Source organism: Cucurbita pepo, chromosome 9, assembly GCF_057944985.1.
Source record: "Cucurbita pepo subsp. pepo isolate OVF chromosome 9, ASM5794498v1, whole genome shotgun sequence".
Taxonomy (NCBI): domain Eukaryota; kingdom Viridiplantae; phylum Streptophyta; class Magnoliopsida; order Cucurbitales; family Cucurbitaceae; genus Cucurbita; species Cucurbita pepo.
The window spans coordinates 11,958,496-11,981,359 of NC_141806.1; the positions used below are offsets into that span (position 1 = coordinate 11,958,496).

General features: G+C 36.1%; 3 protein-coding genes and 1 non-coding gene across 7 annotated transcripts; 3 read left to right on the forward strand and 1 right to left on the reverse strand.

The window, feature by feature from the left end:
- Positions 1-7,275, reverse strand: LOC111801553 (prefoldin subunit 6). Its single transcript, XM_023685582.2, has 5 exons — positions 7,115-7,275; positions 6,884-6,954; positions 6,442-6,566; positions 856-916; positions 1-226 (listed from the first exon to the last, which is right to left on the reverse strand). Exons 1-5 carry the CDS (start codon positions 7,191-7,193, stop codon positions 170-172), a joined length of 393 nt encoding a protein of 130 aa, XP_023541350.1. The 5' UTR covers positions 7,194-7,275; the 3' UTR covers positions 1-169.
- A 2,518-nt stretch (positions 7,276-9,793) lies between these two features.
- On the forward strand, positions 9,794-12,216 carry LOC111802728 (small ribosomal subunit protein uS11y). The gene is made up of 6 exons (XM_023687196.2): positions 9,794-9,940; positions 10,547-10,672; positions 10,746-10,791; positions 11,382-11,467; positions 11,639-11,768; positions 11,893-12,216. The coding sequence occupies exons 1-6, from the start codon at positions 9,938-9,940 to the stop codon at positions 11,958-11,960; spliced, it is 459 nt and encodes a 152-aa protein (XP_023542964.1). The 5' UTR covers positions 9,794-9,937; the 3' UTR covers positions 11,961-12,216.
- Positions 12,217-14,170: 1,954 nt separating this feature from the next.
- LOC111802680 (putative methyltransferase At1g29790) lies at positions 14,171-17,598 on the forward strand. Of its 3 annotated transcripts, none has more exons than XR_015422412.1 (3): positions 14,171-15,415; positions 16,850-17,167; positions 17,320-17,598. It is a non-coding gene; the product is annotated as a putative methyltransferase At1g29790 (transcript). The 3 variants fall into 3 exon arrangements; XR_015422411.1 differs by having other exon boundaries at positions 14,173-15,415; positions 16,871-17,167; XR_015422410.1 differs by lacking the exon at positions 16,850-17,167 and having other exon boundaries at positions 14,175-15,415.
- Positions 17,599-18,394: 796 nt separating this feature from the next.
- Positions 18,395-22,701, forward strand: LOC111802709 (coatomer subunit zeta-1). 2 transcript variants are annotated; one of them, XM_023687175.2, is made up of 6 exons: positions 18,395-18,593; positions 19,388-19,547; positions 19,979-20,126; positions 20,219-20,296; positions 22,146-22,230; positions 22,340-22,701. In XM_023687175.2, exons 1-6 carry the CDS (start codon positions 18,591-18,593, stop codon positions 22,397-22,399), a joined length of 534 nt encoding a protein of 177 aa, XP_023542943.1. In that variant the 5' UTR covers positions 18,395-18,590; the 3' UTR covers positions 22,400-22,701. The 2 variants fall into 2 exon arrangements, with proteins under 2 accessions (XP_023542943.1, XP_023542942.1); XM_023687174.2 differs by lacking the exon at positions 18,395-18,593 and having other exon boundaries at positions 19,382-19,547.
- Positions 22,702-22,864: the final 163 nt, after the last annotated feature.

A 22,864-nucleotide genomic window follows, 5' to 3' on the forward strand; every position in this document is an offset into this window, starting at 1 on the left:
AAAGTTCAACAGATGCAAGGCACAAATCTATTATAAAAATTGAATTAACTAAATATTGTCAAGCATTTGGGTGAGCAGTGCATCTTTAACTGGTGCAAGAGATATTGCAAAAAAAAAAAAAAAAAAAACAGAAGTTTAGGACGTACATCTAGAAAAACAACAGAACATGTTACGCTTTAGCTTTTCCAGCCTGCAGAGATTGACTCCTCTGCTGTAACTTCAATATCTGGAAAACAGAAAACCAACAATAAGTAATCTTCAATAAATCGCCGCTTGGGCCAATCATTTCCTCTTAACGATCAAACCTAATGTGTTCAATAAAAAACGTTAAGGTGTTTAAAGTCATGACTGGTAACTCGCATATCTATGGCTCGATCTATCTCAACTCTACTCAATCATTCTATCCATAATCTTAAGAACTTGAAGTGAGTTCATGACTCAAGCTCTTTATTGAAATTCACCTCTCGTGTTGATACTAATGCTAAAGAGCCTCACATACTTGGGTAAATCGTCCCCACACTTTCATTCTTATAGCTTTGCTACTTTTTGTTCAATTGGATAAGTTTATTGTAACTCTTTTGTATTGGGAAAGAAATATAAAAGATTAAAACGAATCTGAAAGAGGAAGAAACATGCAAGAATCATTTCTGTTCTCACAAAGAATTTCTCAATTTACCTACAGTTTTGAATCAAGTTCAGATTTCATTTTCTTTGTTTTCAAACAATCATTTCTGGATCCTCCAACAAAACATGCAAGAATCATACACAAAATAAAAATGTTTTATTGCTTTTAGTTGAGGTCCTGCAAACATCAGCCAAAGGGTTAAGATCTGTAGAGGTATGAGAAGAACATACAGCGTCTCTCTTGCTATTTTGCTTCTCTTCCAAATCTTGAAGGGCTGAATCCAGACGTTTCCTGAATTGTGTAAATATTATTGAATTAAAACGCATGAAAATGGCGACTGGCATGAGAAAGCTATATTATCACTATCGTTAACGTATATGGAAGAAGAATGCCATAAATGATAAAGAACAAAATGCAAGGAAATAGATTTGAAAGATCGACTCTGCTTTCTTGTTTGATCTATATTTCCCTCTTTTCACTTATCCCCTTCCCTGTGTTCAACTCTCTCTCAACATCTCCATCTGGGAGGCAACAGTAGGAAGAAAAAATAGGTTGTTCCACCAGCTATTGAGAAAAAATGGTTGAACAGCCTTTCCCTCCATAAACCTGCATTATCAAAACCTTGAGGACCCTTCCTCCTAATAACCTTTCCTTTGCAGAAAGGCTATCTCCAACCAATTTACGTCTCTTTGTTCAGAAAGAAAAAGATACAGGCAGTAGAGAAAAGATGTGAAATATTTTTGTAGCCATAGTATTTTTCTTTTTATATTCGGAGCATTATCTTTCAAAAACGTCCTTCGACACAAGTTTTCGCTACCCACCTCTACCTTGTAACCTTTTTGTTGTTTAGAACTCAAGTCGTTATAGTCGAAACAAAATGGAGTAAAAAATACCTAACAAAATGACATGGCAGCTGAATTGTCATCATGGACCAATCAAACTATGACACATGAAGTTTTGGAAGGTGGCTATTTCAAATTAAGTCATGATTTGAGCAACTCCTGTTCCTATTTAAACACACTTTCTTCTCTTTACTCACAAACAATTCTTCTACGATTCTTAATCCTCTCTCTTACTAAAATCCCTATTGTTGCTCTTCCCTAGCTTCCAATTTCTGATACACAATTCTTCTACACTCTTAATCCTCTCTCTTTCTAAAATCCGTATGGTTGCTCTTCCCAAGCTTCCAATTTCAGGATATTGTTGTGAGTACTTAAATTGTTAATCTACTATTGAGAGAGTTGTGGTCCATTCTTCAAACTGGTTTGGTTCTAAGTTGTGGAAATGATTGAGTTTGCTCTTCAACTCGTAAAATGAGCAGTATTACGGTTTTGTCTGATTCGAGGAAAGAGTCGAGAAAGTTTTTATTCAAATTCCCAAAAGGCACTTAGACAGTGGAGTAGGTCGAATTTGACTGAACTACTGTAAAATTACAATGTTACTTCCCCCAACTTTATCTCCCTTAATTTTGAAATTATTATTGTGATTTGTTAGTTTTGTTTTTAATTGTTTATTATCTTAAATTGAATTATTTGTGACATTCAATTGATAAAAGTTTGAAAATAAAAAATAAAATAAAATAATTTAAATAACTTATTGTCCAAACCCTATTCATCCCTCTAGGGTTGTCATACCAATCCAACAATTGGTATTAAAGCAAGTTGCTCAATTTCTTTTCATAAACTTTATTGTTCGGGTATATGGCAAACCTACGAGTTAATAACGGCATTATTAAAGGATAATCTATCTCTCGACCTCCTTATTTTGATGGGCCAAATTCTACTGAATGGAAGGCTAGAATGAAAATTTATTTGCAATTAGTTGATTATCATTTATGGTTAAATGTTAGTAAAGGTCCTTACATTCCAATGAAAATTGTTAATAACATTGAAGTACCTAAATTAGGAGAGGTATTTGATGAGCATGATATCCTTTAATGTTAGTGCTATAAATTGTTTTTATTGTGCCTTGAGTAACGATGAATTTAACCGAATGTCTGTGTTCTTCTACAAGTTAAAGATACAAAAATTAACATGTTAGTCCATAATTATGAACTATTCAAAATGGATGTAAATAAATATATTGTTGATATGTTCACTAGATTTACTTACTAATATTATAAGCAATTCAAAAGGTAAAGGATCTCATAAATACTTTCTTTGAAGAAACTCATTTTCGAAATTTTGTGGAATCCTTTACATTTTCGAAGGTAGAATATACTTTGCCAAGATTTTTTAAAGTATTTATAATATTAGTAAATCTAGTAAACATATCAACCATAGACTCATTTACATCCATTTAAAATAGTTCATAAGCATGGACTAACATGCTAATTAACTTGATTTGTTCCCTCCTGAGTTACTTTGAAAGTTCTCCAAATTTCATTTGCAGAAGAACACAAACACTTTATTAAATTCATCACTACTTAAAGCACAATAAAAACAATTTATAGCACTAGCATTAAAGGAACATTTTTTCATATCATGCTCATCAAATTCTTCTAATTTAGACACTTCAATATTATTAACAATTTTCATTAGAATGTAAGATCTTTGCAAACATTTAACCATAAATGATAATCAACTGATTGCAAATAAATTTTCATTCTAGCCTTCTAATAAGTATAATTTGCCTCAATAAGTTCTTATTCCTATCAAACCAAAAGAAAAAAAGATTCCTTATCTTGTTTTCTCACCAAGTTGGGACAGAGACCTATATCTAGGAAGACGGTCAACATTTGGAAAGACTTGTATCCGTGTAAGAGATTAAAACAGCCAATAAACTTGAAACTTACAAAACTCGAGGCCCAGATAGTCACTCTTCTGAATTTTTAAATAAGTGTTGGAATATTTACCAAAAAATAATCTGCTTGAGGTGCTTCAGAAGTTCCTTGAGCCGGATGTTCTTACCTTTTACATTAATCAGACTTCTTTTAGTCTGATTCCAAAGAAAGAGAGGGTTTCTCAAAGTATCTAACATCATCCCATCAATTTGGTAAAAGTAGACTTTACAAAATGTTCCAATGTGCTTCTGAACAAGCTGAAAGATGGAATGGAATAGTTGATTCCATTTACTTGACAACAAAATGTTCCTAATCGTCAAATAGTTGATTCCATTTACTTGACAGCAAGATAGTGGATAACTATAAAGAGAGGAAGAAAAAGGGTGGAGTATGAAGCTTTTTTTAGTAAAACAAAGATGGAATACGATAGGTTCAGGTGCAGGAGAGAAGCCGCTCGACCAATAGTTGTAGAGGTTCATGAGCTTCTCTCTCTTTCCTTCCGGCCTGATTCCGGGTGAAGTAACTAATTCATTTACTCTTTATTGTCTTACTTCAGTCTAATTCTTCTTGAGTTGAGTCTTTCCCTTTATTCAACAAAGACTGTAAACTCTTCTTATTCACCGAGCAAAAGCTGCTAATTCATTTACTCAGTCAAAGGAGCCGGAGTTCAGGATCGTTAATCTTGAGTCTTTCTTTCCCTTGTTCAAGAGTGAAACAGCCCTTTTTACTGGAAAAGTAAGTAGACATGGAACTTGAAGCTTTGATCTCAAGGAGAGAAGTAGATATTTTAACTGCTAAACTATGCTCATGCTGGTAAGTGGGTAGGTGAATTATGAGGATTCCGACTTTGAAAAAACTCGATACATGATAGATCAAGATTTTCACGAGGTTCGTTCTTATAAAGAAAGACTTTCTTGAAGACATGCTTGCATCTCCCACATTTTACTTTCCATCTTCCTAAACAATAAAATAAGCCTCTAGGTCTTATCAAGCCTGTGAAGTAGTGTAGTCTAAGAGGATAAAAAGAGAACTCTCTCCAAGAATCAATACATCTTTATCGTGATTGAAAAGTTAGATGTTATAACTGCTATGCTAAGCTATGTTCATAAGGCAAATGGGGAGGTGAGTTATGAAGATTAACTTTTTAAAAGCTCAATACATTATTTTCTCAAGGTTCTTGCAAGGAAAGACTTTGGCCCCAAATGGAAATCTTGGAGGCATGTCTGCATCTCCCACATGGAAATCTTGTTTTCCATTTTCCTTGACAATAAAATAAGCTTGTAGGGCTTATCAAGCCTGTAAAGCGGTGTAGCCTAAGAGGGTACGAAGAGCTATCTCTCCAAGAATCAATCAAACTGTTATTATAAATGAAAAGTCAAGAATACAAGAGAGGCAATTCTCTATTTATAGAGAATTGGAAAAGCAAACAAATCTGAATCATAATTATACAAGGAATTAATTAAACAAACTAATCCTCATCCTAATTAACCAAACAAATTAATCCTCATTTTAATTAACTACGGAATTAACTAAACAATCTAATCATAATCCTACTTAACCATGAAATTAACAAAAATATTTAATTAACCACTAATTCTCCTTCATCATATTCTATCTCTCCCAAAAATTACGCACCTCCTGCATCAATTTTCCTTCCTTCTTCACAATAGAATTTCAGTCGAGGTTCTTTAGATTCCTATTGCACAATTACATAGTTTCGAGCAATTTCTATTTTGTTTGTTTCATCACCTTCGCTTCACACGATTGAATGTTTTTCACCTTCCTTTGTTACACATGGAATTTTGAAATAATTGCATGATAACTTCGGTCGAGCAAGTTCTCACACGTATTGAACTTTTTGATTACATGGATCAAAATCGCTAAACATTTTATCCAAAATTTGATAGATTTCGACCACCCCGTTCTTGATTCCCCCCAAGGCTTCACAATCTATGTAGAGATTTAGGTGTGTCCTTGAATAATTTTCTACCTCCATTGGCCATGATCCAAATCCTAAAGTGGATTTAGTGGCTTTGAACTGTCTTCTTGTGTAGCAAAATTTCATTCTTGAATATTCTTCCCTGTTTCTTGAAAAGGGAATACTCTGAAAGAAACCTCTTGTATATAAATGTGAGTTGTTGAACAACAAGCACAACTCACAAAACTCCATCTTGTGATCAGCATCAACAAGGGTTTTTCAATCCTCCCCGGACAACAGCCATTATTGGCTCAAACGATTGTTCTGATTCTAATTTGGTGTAAACTAAGAAGATAAATTCTCTCCAAAAATCAATCAAATATTTATTAAGAATAAAAAGTTAGGAATACAAGAGGGGCTTATGGAGAATTGGAAAACAAACTAATCATAATCCTAATTAAACAACGAATTCACCAAACAAACTTATCATAATCCTAATTAACCAAGAAATCAGACGACTAATCTTGATCTTAATTAACCAAGGAATTAACCAAACAAACTAATCTTAATCTTAATCTTAATTAACCAAGGAATTAACCAAACAAACTAATCATAATCATAATCATAATTAACCAAGGAATTAACCACTAATCCTGCTACATCATAAAGGCTGTAAACAAGGTGTTTCTCTTGCCCCATTACTTTTCACAATCATAGCTAAATGTTTCAAATAGTATGCCTGACAAGGGCTTACGAGTTTCAACACATACAGAGTCATAATACAATCAACTACGGCTAAGTTAGAATCATCCAAAAGCTAAAAAAACCACCTCATTTAAAACAAAGTAACAACTTGATAACCGAGAGACATAAGAGAAATGTAAAATGAAGAAGACACTTCGAAAAAAATCACATCGAGTAATTAGTTTAATGATGGTTTTCAAATGATTGGTATTACTGTATTACAGTCACTACTATCCATGACCTTTGAAAAAAATCACATCGAGTAATTAGTTTAATGATGGTTTTCAAATGATTGGTATTACTGTATTAGAGTCACTACTATCCATGACCTAAAAAACCAAAAAGGAAAAAATAATGAAAAAAAAAACATACAATTCTGCAGAGATGTAATCAATTCTCTTGCGCACGTTTGCATTTGCTTCTGCCAGATCCTGCTTCACGAGCACTGGACCAATCAGTTTAAATACATTTGCGTCATCTCTGAGTAGATCCAATTCCTGTATGTAAGCAGACAAGAAAAGAAAGAAAAAAAAGGTTCACACCTTGTAGCAAAGAATTATGCTGATAAAAAAAAATGTCCACCGATATGAATGCTTCAAATTCTTATTGTACACCAGATTTTTTCACTTGATTTGAAACATAGTCCATTATAACACATGAATGTTTGAGTTGAAACCAGGAAGGGAAAATTCTATAAAATCAATTCTGTTATTTTGCAACACTTCTTCACAGATAGAAATACTCAAGTCACCAAAACTATGCACGAATATATACTTGAAAACACGATAAAGACAAGTGAAAGGAATGGCAAAACCTTGAGGACGAGCTCGTTCTCACCAAGTTGAATAGTGTATTTCTTCCTCACTTGGTGATTCTTCGCAATATCTGAAGAATCGATCACCATGTAAGGCTTTTTGGCAAGTAAATAGTTAATATTGAATCCAGATAGAACAATCGACGCAGTATTTGATTAAAACATTGATGTTTCCATAAATCTTGCTAATCGTATGAACAGGAAGTGAACGAGAATCGATTAGAGGCTCACCTTTTTGTAGCTTGCTGAGATCGTTGGCTTTCGTCTCCAACTCGCGCTGTAGCTCTCGAAGAACGCTTGTGGAACTCATACTGACCGAATCGTCGACTTCCTTCGCTACCTACGCGCGGAAATCTGTTGGGAGATTCGAAGACGAGGTTAAATTAACATATATATATAGCTTTGAATTTTGATCCCTGCGTTTATTTATTTGTTATTCAAAGAAAATCCTAATTTCATCCTAAATTTACGCTCGAAAAAAATTAACGTGAAATTATTTAAATTTTTAAAAATATATTTAATTTTAAAATATATTTAATTTAAAAATAAAAATAAAAAATACTTGGTTTTAGTTGAAATTTTGTTTCAAAAATCTTTAAACTTTTAAAAATAAATAAATAAATAATAGTAATTTTTTTATAAAAAAAAATACATTCATGATTAATACCTGTTTCAAAAATATTCGTAAAAAAGTAACATTAAAATATAAGATAATCTATGAGATACCAATACAGTTTCTGTTCATATTTTGACATTAAAAACATTTTTTTTTTAACTTATTTTATAAAGGTTAAAAGTGTTAATGTTGTTAGATAAAACCTGAGTTTTTCCTTATTTCCTCCGTTTGACCATTTGACAAACACGTCCCAAGTTTTAGACAGCTTTAGACAGGCAATTTTTTTAGGAAGTGACACAGATTTAGTTGGCCACTCTCATGCCATTGTATTGTTAAGGGTAAGTTATATTTAAATAGGAAATCTGTTCAGAAGATTTCACAACATGATTTTAACCACAGTCAAAATTTCAGCAATTCTCTCTCTTTCTTATTTTACCCGTTTATTTTCTTCCAACATTCCCGTCAACGATTTCCTCTCACCGAATATTTTCTTCCAACATTTCCGTCAACGATTTCCTCTCACTGAACAGAAAAAGGATTTTCCTGGCCCATTATCGAAAAACAACAAATGTTACTTTTTAATTTTATACTTTTTTTAGTTGAGATCATTCTTCTTCTTCTATCACTGTCTCCCATCTAGATTATTCTTCACTTTGATCGTAATCGTGAGATCTCACATTGGTTGGAGAAAATAACTAAATATTCAGTGTAAAAACCTCTCTCTAGACGTATTTTAAAATCGTGAGGCTGATAAATATACATAATTGTCGGTAGTGATCTTATACTGTTGTTACAGTGTTCACTTCCTTCTTTATTACTCTGTATTCGAGGATATCAAGACTAGCTTCTTCATTTTTTTTTCCAACCAATCCCATCACTTACTTTCTTAAAAAAAATATATATATGCTTACACTTAGACAATGGTTCATCGAGTCTATATGTTTTAGATTCTTTACTCGTCCGTCGTAACACACACTAAAAACATGTTTTGTCAGAGTAACACTAACATTTAGCGCATGTAATGCTTAATTTACTGCTTCTAGCCATAAATTCTTTTCAACTCGTTTATCTAATAATTTACTTCTAACATGTTCGCGATTGTTCTATTACTATGCTCAATTGTTCCATTTTATCGAGGGAGTGTAACATGTAGTGAGCTGCCTGTTAATACCATTAATTTTGCAAAAAAAACATTGAACTTATAAGCGGAGAGCTCTTCACTCCTGTTTGTGTGCATCAACAAATAAATTATTTCGTCTATTTCTCAACAAAAATTTTATAATTATTGAAAACGGTAAAAAAATATCTCTTATATTAAAAATTTTATAATTATTTAAATTATTTCGTCTATTTCTCAACACAAATTTTATAATTATTGAAAACGGTAAAAAAATATCTCTTATATTAAAAATTTTATAATTATTTAAATTATTTCGTCTATTTCTCAACAAAAAATTTATAATTATTGAAAACGGTAAAAAAATATCTCTTATAAAATATCTCTTCTTGATAGTCCACAAATGTGAGCATATTCCAACATTGTTTATGATTGTAACGACCGAGGCCCACCGTTACCTGATATTGTCTTATTTAGGCTTTACCTTTCGGGCTTGCCCTCAAAGGTTTAAAACGCGTAGGGGAAGGTTTCCACACCTTATAAATGGTGGTTTGTTCTCCTCCCTAACCAATGTGGAACATCACAATGATGCTCTACGTAAACTCGTCACTGTAATCATATCACAATGCTTCTTTCCCACCGTACAATCCGTGTATATTTTAACGATGCCTTTGACTTTGGCAAACCTCCCGCCACTTCCTTATATTACAACATTTTAGTTTATCAATGAATATATTATGAACAATTATAAAGGACGGGAATAAGAAAGGCTTTTCAGCTGTTCTAAAAAAAAATCGAACCTAACAAATTATTCATGGAGAACTTTCGTCTTGATCTAAGAAAAAAATAATAGAGAATTTAACCGAGATTGAAATAAGAGGTAAGGGCAGGGCTATAAGAAAGGCTTTTTCAGCGGTTTCGTAAACATTTTTAAATTTAATTTCATATAAATTTTGATTTTTTATATTAAAATCAATGAGTGAATTGAAATTTCTAGGGGCAAAAAATTGAATTTTCTGAGAAAACACTGATTTATTTATTATTATTATTATTTTTTGTTGCATCCAAGAAAAATGTTATTATTTGTGAAATTCCTACTCGACCATTTATGGGCCGTATATATTAGGCATAAATGGTGGGGGTATTTCGGTAAATCAACTCTCAGCTAAAAGGCCCAACAGGAAAAGCCCTAATTCTCCCGTCATATAAATTTTGGCTGACAGTCGTTTACCCTTCTTCTCGCACGAAGGATTTCTGCAGGCGGCAAAATCTCGCTAGAGCTCCACAAACCGGAAGATACTTCCTTCATCTGTTGGAAAACATGGTGAGTAGATCTAATCTTGTTCTAAATCACTGCTTACTGGTCGTCTCTGTCGTTTGCGATTACCGTTGAGTTTTTCGATCATCACGCATGGTTGGTCATGCCGGGATTTTGTGAAGAACTTCTTTGAGTCTTTTTTGTTTACACCGTGAAAGTCATGAAATTGTTTCGTATTGGTTCCAAAATTTGTGCAAATGGAAGTATTAAATCCCGAGTTTGATAGGGCAGATTACTGTATGAGTATATTCCTCATTATCAAGGTTCATGCTGTGTGTTTTAATTGGGAAACCACCATGTAAGTTATGGTTTACTAACTCTGTTCTTTGGATTTCTTGAAGCCTGTTCTGTTATGTTTTGAAATTTAGGGCTTATATCACTTTAAGGGCTTATACTGTGTGCCTCTACTTTGTCTGTTTGGAAGAGCGAGCGAAGACCTATACCTGTTTTGGGTTTTTGTTTAATAATAATGCTTCTGTTTACTTGGTGATTGGCATGGAGTTGCCTTTAATCTTTGTTTCTGTATGCATTAGATTAGATAGTACCTTAATTAGAGTTTATTGAAATATAGCAATCTTTACTTTGCTTTCGTTTTTGTTCTGGATTCCATAGTCTGGCTCAAGGAGGAAGACCAGGGAACCCAAGGAAGAAACTGTGACACTTGGCCCTGCCGTTAGGGAAGGCGAGCATGTTTTTGGTGTTGCTCACATTTTTGCCTCATTCAATGATACATTCATTGTAAGTGGAAAGATGCATATAATTTGGTTGCTTATTCATTAACAAAATGATGACTTTGTTGTTTGAACCGCAGCATGTGACTGATCTTTCTGGGAGGGAAACCCTTGTCCGCATCACAGGTGAAACGATCGAATGTTTTCGTACTTATTTTTACTTTTAAATTGAAGTGTTTGAAACTATGAATCTGGGATATTTCCTTCTCTATTGCCTAGTTTTTGTTCCTACCAAAATGTATTTGCATCGATGGTCATGTAAATATAAAATGTGTTTAAAATGTTGAAAATCATTAATCCGAGGTCTCGAACGGCATATTACTTAAACCTTGATTTGCATTGAAGTACGAAAAGTTTCTGCATTTATGAATACGATGCATGGTAATAGTTTGTTCTTAATTGTCTGTTAGACTCACTATACTCATATCAGAGTCCTATAATAGAGGTTGTGAGATAGGATCTTCTTATCCTTTAACGTGGTAATTAGCTTGCACGTGGGAATGTGTATGCAGTACTTTTATTTTTCTCTTCTCTCAAAGCGGGAGAGTGATCCTCTAATTTCTCCGAGGGGGGAAAGTGAACGTTGAAATTTATATTGTCATATATGAGGGTGTGGAAGTGATAGTTGATAAAAGTATCAGTCATGCTATTTTTTCTTCTTCTTTATGGTTGTGTGGACAAATAAGAAGTGAGATTCTGTGTTGTGATGAACTTAGGTGGGATGAAGGTGAAAGCCGACAGGGATGAGTCCTCTCCATATGCAGCTATGCTTGCAGCACAAGATGTTTCTCAGAGATGCAAGGTTTCATCCTCTGTTTCGATTATTTCTTACTCGTTTTTCTCCATTTCTTTATAGATTGTAACCGTTGTATCGACTGGTTCTCAATGTTTCCATTTTCTTAATTTCATTTTTAGCTTTCACGAACTTTTTACATTGTTACTGAACACTTTTACTTGTCTGTTGCACTACAAGGAACTTGGCATTACCGCTCTTCATATTAAACTCCGTGCCACCGGAGGAAACAAGACTAAAACACCTGGCCCAGGTGCCCAGTCTGCACTTCGTGCTCTTGCTCGTTCTGGAATGAGGATTGGTCGTATTGGTAAAGCCGTTATCTCTATAATCTACCAACATTCATGAATACTGTACATTCGACTTAACTCTTTTACCGTATGCTGCATTCGGTGTAAACCTAATTCCCATTTACTTTTCGATATATATTCCAGAGGATGTGACTCCAATTCCAACAGACAGCACTCGCAGAAAGGGTGGAAGAAGAGGAAGAAGGCTGTAAGCTCGCTCCCGAATTCCTCCTTTTATGGCGCTATGTTGGTCGTTTCTCTATGGTTCTGATCCTCTCCTTAATCTTGCTACCTTAGTTTTTCAGAACTCCAGCTTGTTTTTGATTATTCCTTTATCAGGGATGTTTTGTCTTCGTATTTGTTTTATGTAGAACTGAGACTTGTGAAAGAGGAATTTTTGGGTTTAGTTTAACAAATCAATACAATTCTCCTTATTATTGAATGAAAATTGTGGTCATTGAAATACTTATATAAAACGTATTGTTAAGTTGATTATTGGTTATAAAGTTGAATTCAAATCATTATTTTGATGTGACTTTATTCTTAGAATCTTAAACTCTGCCATGTTGCTTATGGGAATTTTATTCTCATGCTTTCCTTTTATTGTTCTTGTTTGTGGATACAGATTATATAATTTCTAGCCTGTTGATATATGGCTAAATGGGTATCTTTTATTATTGGTCTTTTGCATCAATGTATATTGTGTTACCATTCTTGTTTGTAATGAATGAGATTGAAGTTTTTTTTTGTTTGTTTGTTGAGGCTTGTTTGATAATTATCTAGATTTTGGAAATTAAACTTCTAAATGTTACTTTCATAGGTTTTTTTTTTTTTATTTGATAGACCATTATTTTCAAAATATATGCTATGAAAATGATTTGAGTACTTGAGTTGGGTCGAGAAAATTTTTTGGACGGCACATAGTACTTGAGGTGTCGGGGTGGTGGTTGGAGGTCGAGGGCGGTTGACGGCGGCAGCGCTGTGTTGGAACGTTCCTGCGCGCTCGCTCGCCCCGCCCCACCTGCGTGTTCTCGCGTGTGTACCCTTGTCCTGCCTGCGTGTTCTCGCGTGTGTACCCCCTGCGCCGCCTGCGTGCCCCTTGCCTCGCCCGTGTGCTCCCACGTGTCACAATCGCACTTTTGATGGCAACGAACTTGCGATTGTGTGGCACTCACTTTCCAACGACAAGTGAGCTAAGCCAATTCGTTCTTGCATCGCCTACGGCCAAGCGACATATGCTCGAGCCTTTGGCCTCGGTTTTAAGAGAAGGTTTTAGAAAACGAGGGCAGTGATTTTTGAAATAGACGTTATATAAGCAAGCAAGAGAGAAATAACAACAGCTCACTGTATATAACTTTGGGTAGGGAGAAACGGCTCACAGTATATAACCAGGGAGAAGTTGACAACTAGTCGTATCAAATGGCTTAACCTTGGGTAGGGAGAAACAGCTCACAGTATATAACCAAACGACTCATAGTATATAACCTTGGGTAGGGAGAAGTTGACAACTAGTCGTATCAAACGACTCACAGTATATAACCTTGGGTAGGGAGAAGTTGATAACGGCTCACAATATATAACCTTGGGTAGATAAAAGTTGATAACTCACTATAGTACATTCTGAGGCATTTCATGTATGATAGGCCTAGACATGATATTTCTGAAACGTCATACCTTCTAGAAACACAAAAGTAAAACACTAGAATATGAAAAGACATAAAGGATTGAGTTTGTCATGGGCATGCGGCCATGGGCAACAGGCCTTGGACGAGCATGATCGTGACACTGCGCGCGCCCCACGAGTCTTAAAAATTAAGTCATGCATGAGCGTACCCCCTGCCTCGCCCGTGTGCTCCCGCGCGCGCCGAGCAGGTCTTAAAGACTAAGTCATGCATGTGTAAGTATGAACTAATTCAGACGGTAAAATTGCGAATGATTCATTAAATTAGTTATAGTTCATTTGATGGTATTTGCTACTCGGATAACCGTAATAATTCTATGGACGTGTCTTGAGTTCTTAAAAAAGAGTAATTTTTATAAAAAAAAGTTTATTTATTAACATTCTTGTATAAAAGATAAATTAATCTATAAAATTTAGAAAACCTTTCACAATCCCAAATTATTGTCACATTTCCACTTTTTTTACTTTTAATAAATAATATTAATCTTTATTAAATATAATGATAAATAAATAAATAAATAAATAGAAATTTGCATGAGATTTGCTTTTCACACCACAAGTTGCCCTAAATTCACGTTCCACTCTGCTCTTTCTTTAATCAAAGCCTACAACAGAAAGAAAAACAAAATCATATTAAATTCCACAACAACATAAAATCATCACCGTCCGTGCTCATCTCGATCTACAATTCAAAAATCCAACGGCCTAGCGACATTTCATCAAATCACTTCTAAGAAACGCGTTGTAGTGGATCCTACCTCTCTCCAAGATTCTCACGTCTGTGAAGCCATGGCAGCGAGAAGCTCCATAGAGTGGGAGATTAGTATGTGAAAAAACAGAGAGAAAAGGAAAAATTTCGCGTAATGGGTTTCACAATGGGTTTGAATTTGCTTCTTCTCGTTGCAATGGTCGCCACCAATATCCTTTCTCTTTACCATCTTTCTTCCACGATTCAATCCACGAAATCCCCTGTTTCTCAGCCGGTTCCCGATCACCTAATCCGGCAGCTTCAGACCATACGCGCCACCATCAACCACCTCACGCGCCTCCACCCCACGGCGGCAGCCACTGCATCCAAAACCAAACACTCTATCCCTTCAGATCTCGTCCTGTACTCCCAATTCTCCCCAATTGCTTCCTCTTGCCATAGCAATCCAGAGCTTCTTTATAGGTTCATGAACTACACTCCATTTTCGACTTGCCCTTCTGATTCTGAGCTCGCCGAGGCTTTGATTCTTCGTGGATGTCATCCACTTCCTCGTCGGCGGTGTTTTGCCAAAACCCCACAAAAACCCTCTTCTTCTTTGCCGCAAAATCCCTTTGATTCTTCGATTCCGGAGGCCAATGTAATTTGGGGGAAATATTCGTGTAAGGGTTTTGGGTGTTTGAATCGATTGAATCCGAATTTGGGGTTCGACCCTTCTCGTGAAATCACTAAATTCATGACGTACAAGACGGAATTGGACCTCCCAATCTCTCAATTGTTGCAGATTGCGAAGGCGTCTAACTCTGTTCTTCGTCTTGGACTTGATATTGGCGGTGGAACCGCCACTTTTGGTGCTAGAATGAAGCTTTACAATGTCACTATAGTCACTACGACTATGAACCTTGGCGCGCCGTACAATGAGGTTGCGGCGCTTAGAGGGTTGGTTCCTTTGCATGCGCCGCTGCAGCAGCGGTTGCCTGTTTTTGATGGAGTGATGGATTTGGTTCGTTGTGGGCATGCTGTGAATCGGTGGATTCCTGTGAAATCTATGGAGTTTTTGTTGTATGATGTTGATAGAGTGTTGAGAGTTGGGGGTTATCTTTGGTTTGATCATTTCTTTAGCAAAGGGGTGGATCTTGATAAGGTTTATTCTCCTTTGATTAACAAGTTGGGGTACCGGAAGGTTAAGTGGGCGACGGCGGATAAGACGGATTCCGGCGGGGTGAAGAACAGGGAGGTTTACTTGACGGCGTTGCTGCAGAAGCCTGTGCCAATATGAGGTAATGGTTTGTTGTTTTTGTTTGTTGTTATGCATTTTGGTGTTGAATTGAATGAGATGAGATATGAAGTGGTTCTGATTGTGTTATGAGCTATGTTAAGGAATGAGAAAGATCTTGAATTATAGTCTTAGGAAAACTCCAAAGGTTCATGATTTAGTCTAATCCATTCGATTCTAGCTATGATTATTTGTGTCATGACATGATATAAAACGCCCCTGTTTAGGGAAAGGTTTCTACACAGTTATAAAAAATGTTTAGTTCCCTTTTCCAATTGATGTGGGGTCTCACAATCCACCTCACTTCGGGGCTAGTGTCCTCACCGGTATTCGTTCTCCTCTCTGATCGATGTGGGATCTCACAATCCACTTCCTTTTAGGGCTCAGCGTCCTCGTTGGTACACTGCCCGATGTCCATTCCCTTCGGGGCTCAATGTTCTCGCTGGCACAGCCTTCGATGTCCCCTTCGGAGGTCAACATCGACGTTGACACACCACTTGGTGTCCACCCCCTTTGGGGTTCAATGCCCTGTGGCACACCGTTCGATGTCCACCCTCTTCGGAGCTCAATGTCGACGTTGACACTCGTTCCCCTCTCTAATTGATGTGGGATCTCACAATCCACCTCCATTCGGGGCCCAACGTCCTCGTTGGCACACCACCCAGTATCTACCCCATTCAGGGCTCCACGTCCTTGCTGACACACCTCCTGGCACACTGTACAGTGTCCGACTCTGATACCAGTTGTAACAACCTAAGCCCACCGCTAACAAATATTGTCCTTTTGGGCTATCCCCTTTCAGGCTTCCCTTCAAGGTTTTTAAAACGTGTCTCCTAGGGAGAGGTTTCCACACCCTTATAAAAAAATGTTTCGTTCCCTTCTCCAACCGACGTGGGATCTCACAATCCACCTTGTTTCAGGGCCAACGTCCTCACTGACACACCGCCTAGTGTCCACCTCCTTTGGGGCTCAACATCCTCGTTGGCACACTGCTTGGTGTCTGGCTCTGATACCATTGTAACAACCCAAGCCCACTACCAGCCAATGTTGTCCTTTACGAGCTTTCCCTTTCAAGCTTCCCCTCAAGGTTTTTAAAACGCGTCTGGTATTGTGAGGTTTTCACACCCTTATAAAGAATGTTTCGTTCCCCTCTCCAACAGATATGGGATCTCACAAGCCACCTTGCTTTAGAGCTCAGCGTCCTCGCTGACATTTGTGCCCCTCTCTAATGAACGTGGGATCTCTCTAATAAATGAGGTTACACTATCACCATTGTCAGTACAGTAGTACTAAAGGCGCGATTTTAGGATCAGGGTTAAGGCTGTTCCTGTCTGTATGTTAGTTTTTTTGGCTGTGCCATTGGAGTTTTGAATAGATAAATGAATGTAGAAGCCATGGATCTCTGCCCCTTTGATCTCATAAACTGACATAAAACCAGAAAATTTCAAATCATTGACAGACACATAACCTGCGGCTAGGCTTGGATCATACGAGGAAGGAAGCAATTTAGTTAACAAAATAGTCAAATTCTTGTGCACAAAAACTCAAATATCTTATCCACCACCACCATGGACTGCTCATCTGCCAAAGCTACTGAGTGTGTTTGAACTGAAACAGACAAGATGGTGTGGAAAAAAAGCATCCACAAACAGATTTCTGGGAATTTATGTTCCAAATGGAAGCTGTTACAGACACAAATGGTCGCTTTTTCTTGTAGGTTCTGTCGGATTTATACATGGTTTTGTTCTGAATGGGGGTATGAACAAAATGTATCAATATTTCTTTCATTAATTGTTCTTATATGATATTGGATACTATGTTTTCGTTGAATAGATACTTGTCTAGGATGTGTTATCTATGGTCGTATGCTCGTTTCAAATCTCATTTACGTGCTTTCTTGTATAATAGGTCTTCACCATTTCCGTCATGTCAATATGGGGGTGTATCACCGTTGACTAAAATGATGTCTACATCCGCTAAGGCTGAAGTGGCCTTGTATTATATAGGGATGTGACTAGTTGTCAATTCTTTCCGTCATGTCAATATGGGAGTGTATCACCGTTGACCAAAATCGTGCCTACACCTGCCAAGGTTGAAGTGACCCTAAAATGTATTATACAGGGATATGACTAGTTGTCAATTCTTCATAACCAGGTTATATGGTATTAAAGTTGTGATTGTTGCTTATTTCCTTTTAGTCTATAACATTGCTTTCTTATAAATTGTTTTCAACGCATTTTCCTGCTCACATTTTCTAACACTTTCTCTCAAAAGTGACTGATACTCGATCATACGTCTGAATTGTCTTCGACTTACGATTTTCATACGGCTAACTTGTTCGTCGGGTTAGAACAAGTGCTGCATAATTGTTGTCTCGTTGCCACAACAGTGCGATTGTGACACTCAACACCTTTGTCTTGTGATTGACAAAATTTTCGTTGAAGGCACGTGAAGGTTAGGAGAAATCTTTCCCTATTTGATATTTGACATCAACAGTCACGTTAAGATTATTACAGGTTTCGATACACCAACAATACCAAAATTGTCTTGGTAAATGCATTATTTGCAAGAATTATCTTCTCACCGCTCAATTGATTTAACATTATAATAAAAAAAATTAAATTAAATTGTAACGTGACATTAATATTTTTATAATTATTCATTAATTAAATTGTAATAATTCTATTTTTAAGGGTTTTTTTTAGCAATATTTATAGTTCGTTTATGTATTTTACCATATTTAGAGGTCTAATTGTAAAATTTTATAAGCTTAGAAGGTAATTAATGAAATAATGACAATAAATAATTTTTTTTAAATATCAGTTTTTGCAAATTTAAATTAAAAAAAAAAAAAAAAAAAAGATAATATAACATGAAATAATATATATATATATATATATATATATATATATATATATATAAAAGAAGGCTTCGAAATTACAAAGATGTCCGAAACATAAATATCTAAAGAAACGAGGTGAAAGTTTAATTATGAAAAACTAAGGGGCTCGATTTGTATTTCAGGCAACTTTTGGGACGGCCGGAGTCGACGGAGTATTTGAACAGAGTCTCCTATTTTTCGATTTTTGTTCTGTAGCCTCTGTCGATAACGCGATTGAGATCCGATTGCGTTCGAATTCCCGAAGAATAATTTCCCGGGAAAAAATTTCACAAGCCACATGGTAAATTTCTTTCTTCATTTTGAACTAATCATGTTTTTGTTTAATTCTTCTGTTGCACATTCGTCTGATTTCGGCATTCCACCGATTTAGCTTTTAGATATGTCTTGAAGTAACTATCTGTGAATTTTCGGGGATGAATATTGATGTTAGGATCATGGAGTCTTGTTCTAGTTTGGCAGTTCTGTTCGACAGTTTTGGACGTTTGATTGGTTGATGTCTAAGTAGATCTGACTTCTGAACTCACTTGAACACTGTGTTCGCGTAGTTTTTTAGATCGATCTCTGAACTTACTTAGTCGATTCGGATTTTAGACTTTGCTTGGGTAGATCTTGTTAGTTTCGTCGGAACATTTGAATTGTCTGTGCATTACTTTCTTCGTATTGAGTTTGTGCTTTGTCTATGAATCTAACCGACGACTTCAAGATTTTTACGTTTCGCCTGGGCGAAACTTGATTTAAAATCAATCACACATTATGAGACTCAATACAAATTAGTGAAAATGCTTGAAGCTGCTCGGAGGATTTTGATTAGAATAGCATATGCTCTATAGGAATCGCTGTGAATCTTCTTTGAAGGCTTCACGATCCTCAAATTCTGATGTAGCCTATTTTCTAGCTTCTGAATTTTGCTTAGTGGATTAGGTTCTTATTTTTCAGACAAGAAATCTGTGACAATAATTATTTAGGGAAAAACCATCTGGTGCACAGACAAAGGATTTAGGGAAAAACCATCTGGTGCACAGACAAAGGCTATTTTCTCCCTCAATCCTAACCTGGTTGCTTTCTTTTATGCAGGAATCTTGCCCTTCCATTAAAAACATTCTTCTTTTGGATTCCGAAGGGAAGCGTGTAGCTGTTAAGTATTATTCAGATGACTGGCCTACAAATAGCGCAAAGGAAGCATTTGAGAAAGCTGTTTTTACCAAAACTCAGAAGACAAATGCTCGAACAGAGGGTAGCAACTTTTTCATGCTAAGTTTTAACTGTTTTTTCTGATTAATTATCCCTAATCATGTCACCCTTCCTATTTAATTCAACTTCGATGCCGTTTTAATCGCAACAAGGAAGCTTCAGAATCTTTTGGTAGTCAAATTATCTGATTTGGTGTATCCAATATCATTGTTTTTTAACGAGAGAATAGTTATTATTTTTAATTGCATTTGTGCGACTACTATTAGCATGGGTTTGTCGTTGTCTACTTTGAAAGTATATTTTGTTCTCTGCATTTTTATATTAAAAAAAATGTTCTCTGCATTCTATAATTTTTGTTTGACCAAATACCAGTATGCACCATTTTGTCGAATACGACATTTTGTTTTATATGCCTTATATGGTTGGTGAATTCCTTCTCAACATTTCGACTTGATATTTACTTCTAATATACAGCGGAGATTGCAATGTTTGAGAACAATATAGTGGTTTACAAGTTTGTTCAAGACCTTCACTTTTTTGTCACGGGTGGAGAAGATGAAAATGAGCTCATTTTAGCATCCGTTCTTCAGGGATTTTTTGATGCTGTGGGCCTTCTTCTTAGGTTTTGACACTTTTTTTTTTTGTTTTTGAATCCTTCTGCACTGGTCAAATGCTACTGTTCTTAATTATTCATTTTTGTTTATTGTACTACAGGGGTAATGTAGAAAAGAAGGAGGCACTTGAGAACTTGGACCTCATTTTACTATGTCTTGATGAAATTATCGACGGAGGGTATCTTTCATTTGCTTCTTTTCTCATACCTTTATTCGCATTTTAATTGTGTTGCTTGTTATTCTATTTCCTTCTTTTAATCAATATTTTGTATTTTGATTGTCATTTTTTATTTAATACCCTCCCTAAGTTGATGTCATGCCTATTCTTGTCAGACCGATTATCGATGGAAAATTGAAGTATTAACTGTTAGATATTTATATCAATAGAATCTAAGGTAGTAGTATTCATATGTCATTACTTATCCCGTCAGGAAAGAAGTAATAGTGTCATGAGTATATGTGGAAACAGTTTGTTGATGGGTGCGAAATATGCTTTCATTGTAGTTGCTAAATTCTAATAGTCTAAACGATTAGTAACTGTTGGAGTACTGGTTAGTTTTGATTTGGCGGATTCTTACTGGACAAGGAATTTGGCTGTCTCACACCTTCACTTCGATTATGTCACTAGTGAATTGTTTACATGAGTTGATGGAGATACTTTTTGTGATTATGATGATAGTGGTGACGAGATTATACAACGTGAAGCATAAATCCCAAGAAACCAGAATTCTAGAATTTGAAGTGGTATAATTGTGTATGTTAATTGGTTAGAAGTTACAGTTTGTGATTGAACATGTGATTGTTATTTGAGTAGATTTAAGTAGTCTATGTTCGACTCTAATTGATCCTATTTATTGGCGAACCACAAGTTACTGTATAAGTTGATTGGGAGTATTATTACAATCTCTTAAGCGTTGCTAATTGGAGCTACTAACTCAGCTGACCAACGGCTGTTCGTTTGTAGGTTATTACCTTTTAGTTTACCATCATTTATAAATGTAGCAGATAGATAATTACGCACAACTTTTTATTTCAGTACCACCCATGTCCCTTTGTACTTGTAATATTTACATAGTAACCATCCTTGTTTCTTTTATTTCTTTTCTACGTGGACAAATGTGATATCCCACATTGGTTAGGGAGGAGAACGAAACACCCTTTATAAGGGTGTTGAAACCTTTCCGTAGCAGACGCGTTTTAAAACCTTGAGGGGAAGTCCGGAAGGGAAAGCCCAAAGAGAACAATATCTGCTAGCTGTGGGTCTAGGCCCTTACAAATGGTATTAGAGTCGGACATCGGGCGATGTGCCAGCAAGGAGGCTGTTTCCCGAAGGGGATAGACATGAGGCGGTTTGCAAGCAAGGACGCTGGGCCCCGAAGGGGGGTGACTTTGGTGGAGGTCCCACATCAATTGGAGAAAGGAATGAGTGCCAGCGAGGACACTGGGCCCTAAAGGGGGGTAGATTGTGATATCCCACATTGGTTGGGGAGGAGAACGAAACACCCTGGTGTGGAAACCTTTCCTTAGCAGACACGTTTTAAAGCCTTGAGGGGAAGCCTGAAAGGGAAAGTCCAAAGAGGACAATATCTACTAGCGGTGGGCCGTTACAACGAATAACTGGATATCTAATGCCCTGCATAGGTCAAACTTATAGCATAAAGTTCACCAATGATTGTTTCGTTCATGATATAAACTTACTAATTGCCTTTTTCTAATTTTTTAAACTCCATCTAATGATATGTGTACTATGTTTTGATGCAAGATTACAAATCATTAGAATTTCATTGATTCACTTTTTGAAAAAGCTGTTTTCAAGAATTGATTTTTTTTTTCTCTGTATATCCAAATGGTTTGGTGTTTTCATTGCCTCTCATGAAGAAGGGTATTACCACCATTCTTACGTCAACTTGCAATGCACTAGGATACTTCACTCTTTTTACAAACTATCCTGGCATTATGGAGAACCGTTCATTGCAGAAGAATGTGATTATTAGAGTGTTTTAACCCTTCATATGTGTACTTTACAGGATTATTCTCGAGACGGATGCAAACGTCATTGCAGGGAAGGTCGCAAGTCACAGCATTGACAGTGGTGCTCCTTTGTCCGAGCAGGTACAATATTTCAGATTCTTCTTCCTTTCCTTAACCCCTCCTTTACTTTCCATAATCTTGAAAGGTGTTTTCTTCTCTCTCTCTCTCTCTCTCTCTCTCTCTATTGCAGACAATAAGTCAAGCATTAGCCACAGCTCGAGAACATTTAGCAAGATCTCTTCTTAAGTAACAAGTTTGCCTGAAAAAAGAGAGTGGGAAGGACAATGACACACTCTTCCACCAAAAACAAGGGGGAAAAGAAAAAATCAGGTTTAGTTTACGTGCGGTGTGTGTTTTGGTAAAAGATGATTAATGTTGAGTTATTAGTAGCCTCATGTTTATATTATATATTCAGTTCATACTCTCTGCTGCATGCCTTTGGGTAAACCTGGTTTTGGATTTGAGGGGATGTTTGTGCACTGCGGGACTGGTGTCAAATGTTTATTATATGTGGAGTTACCAGATTTTCTGAAACAATGTTTTCTTTTTTGGGTTTTTTTTTCAATTTTTTTTGTGGTTATTGGCTAAACGAAGATCGAGCATGTTTCTAAACGTGGCGTTGCAGGTTTTGGAATTTTGCTAGCATGGAAGAAAAATGGAAGAGTATAATCTAATAGATGTGTTTCAACGATTCTAAGATGAGATGATATGAAAC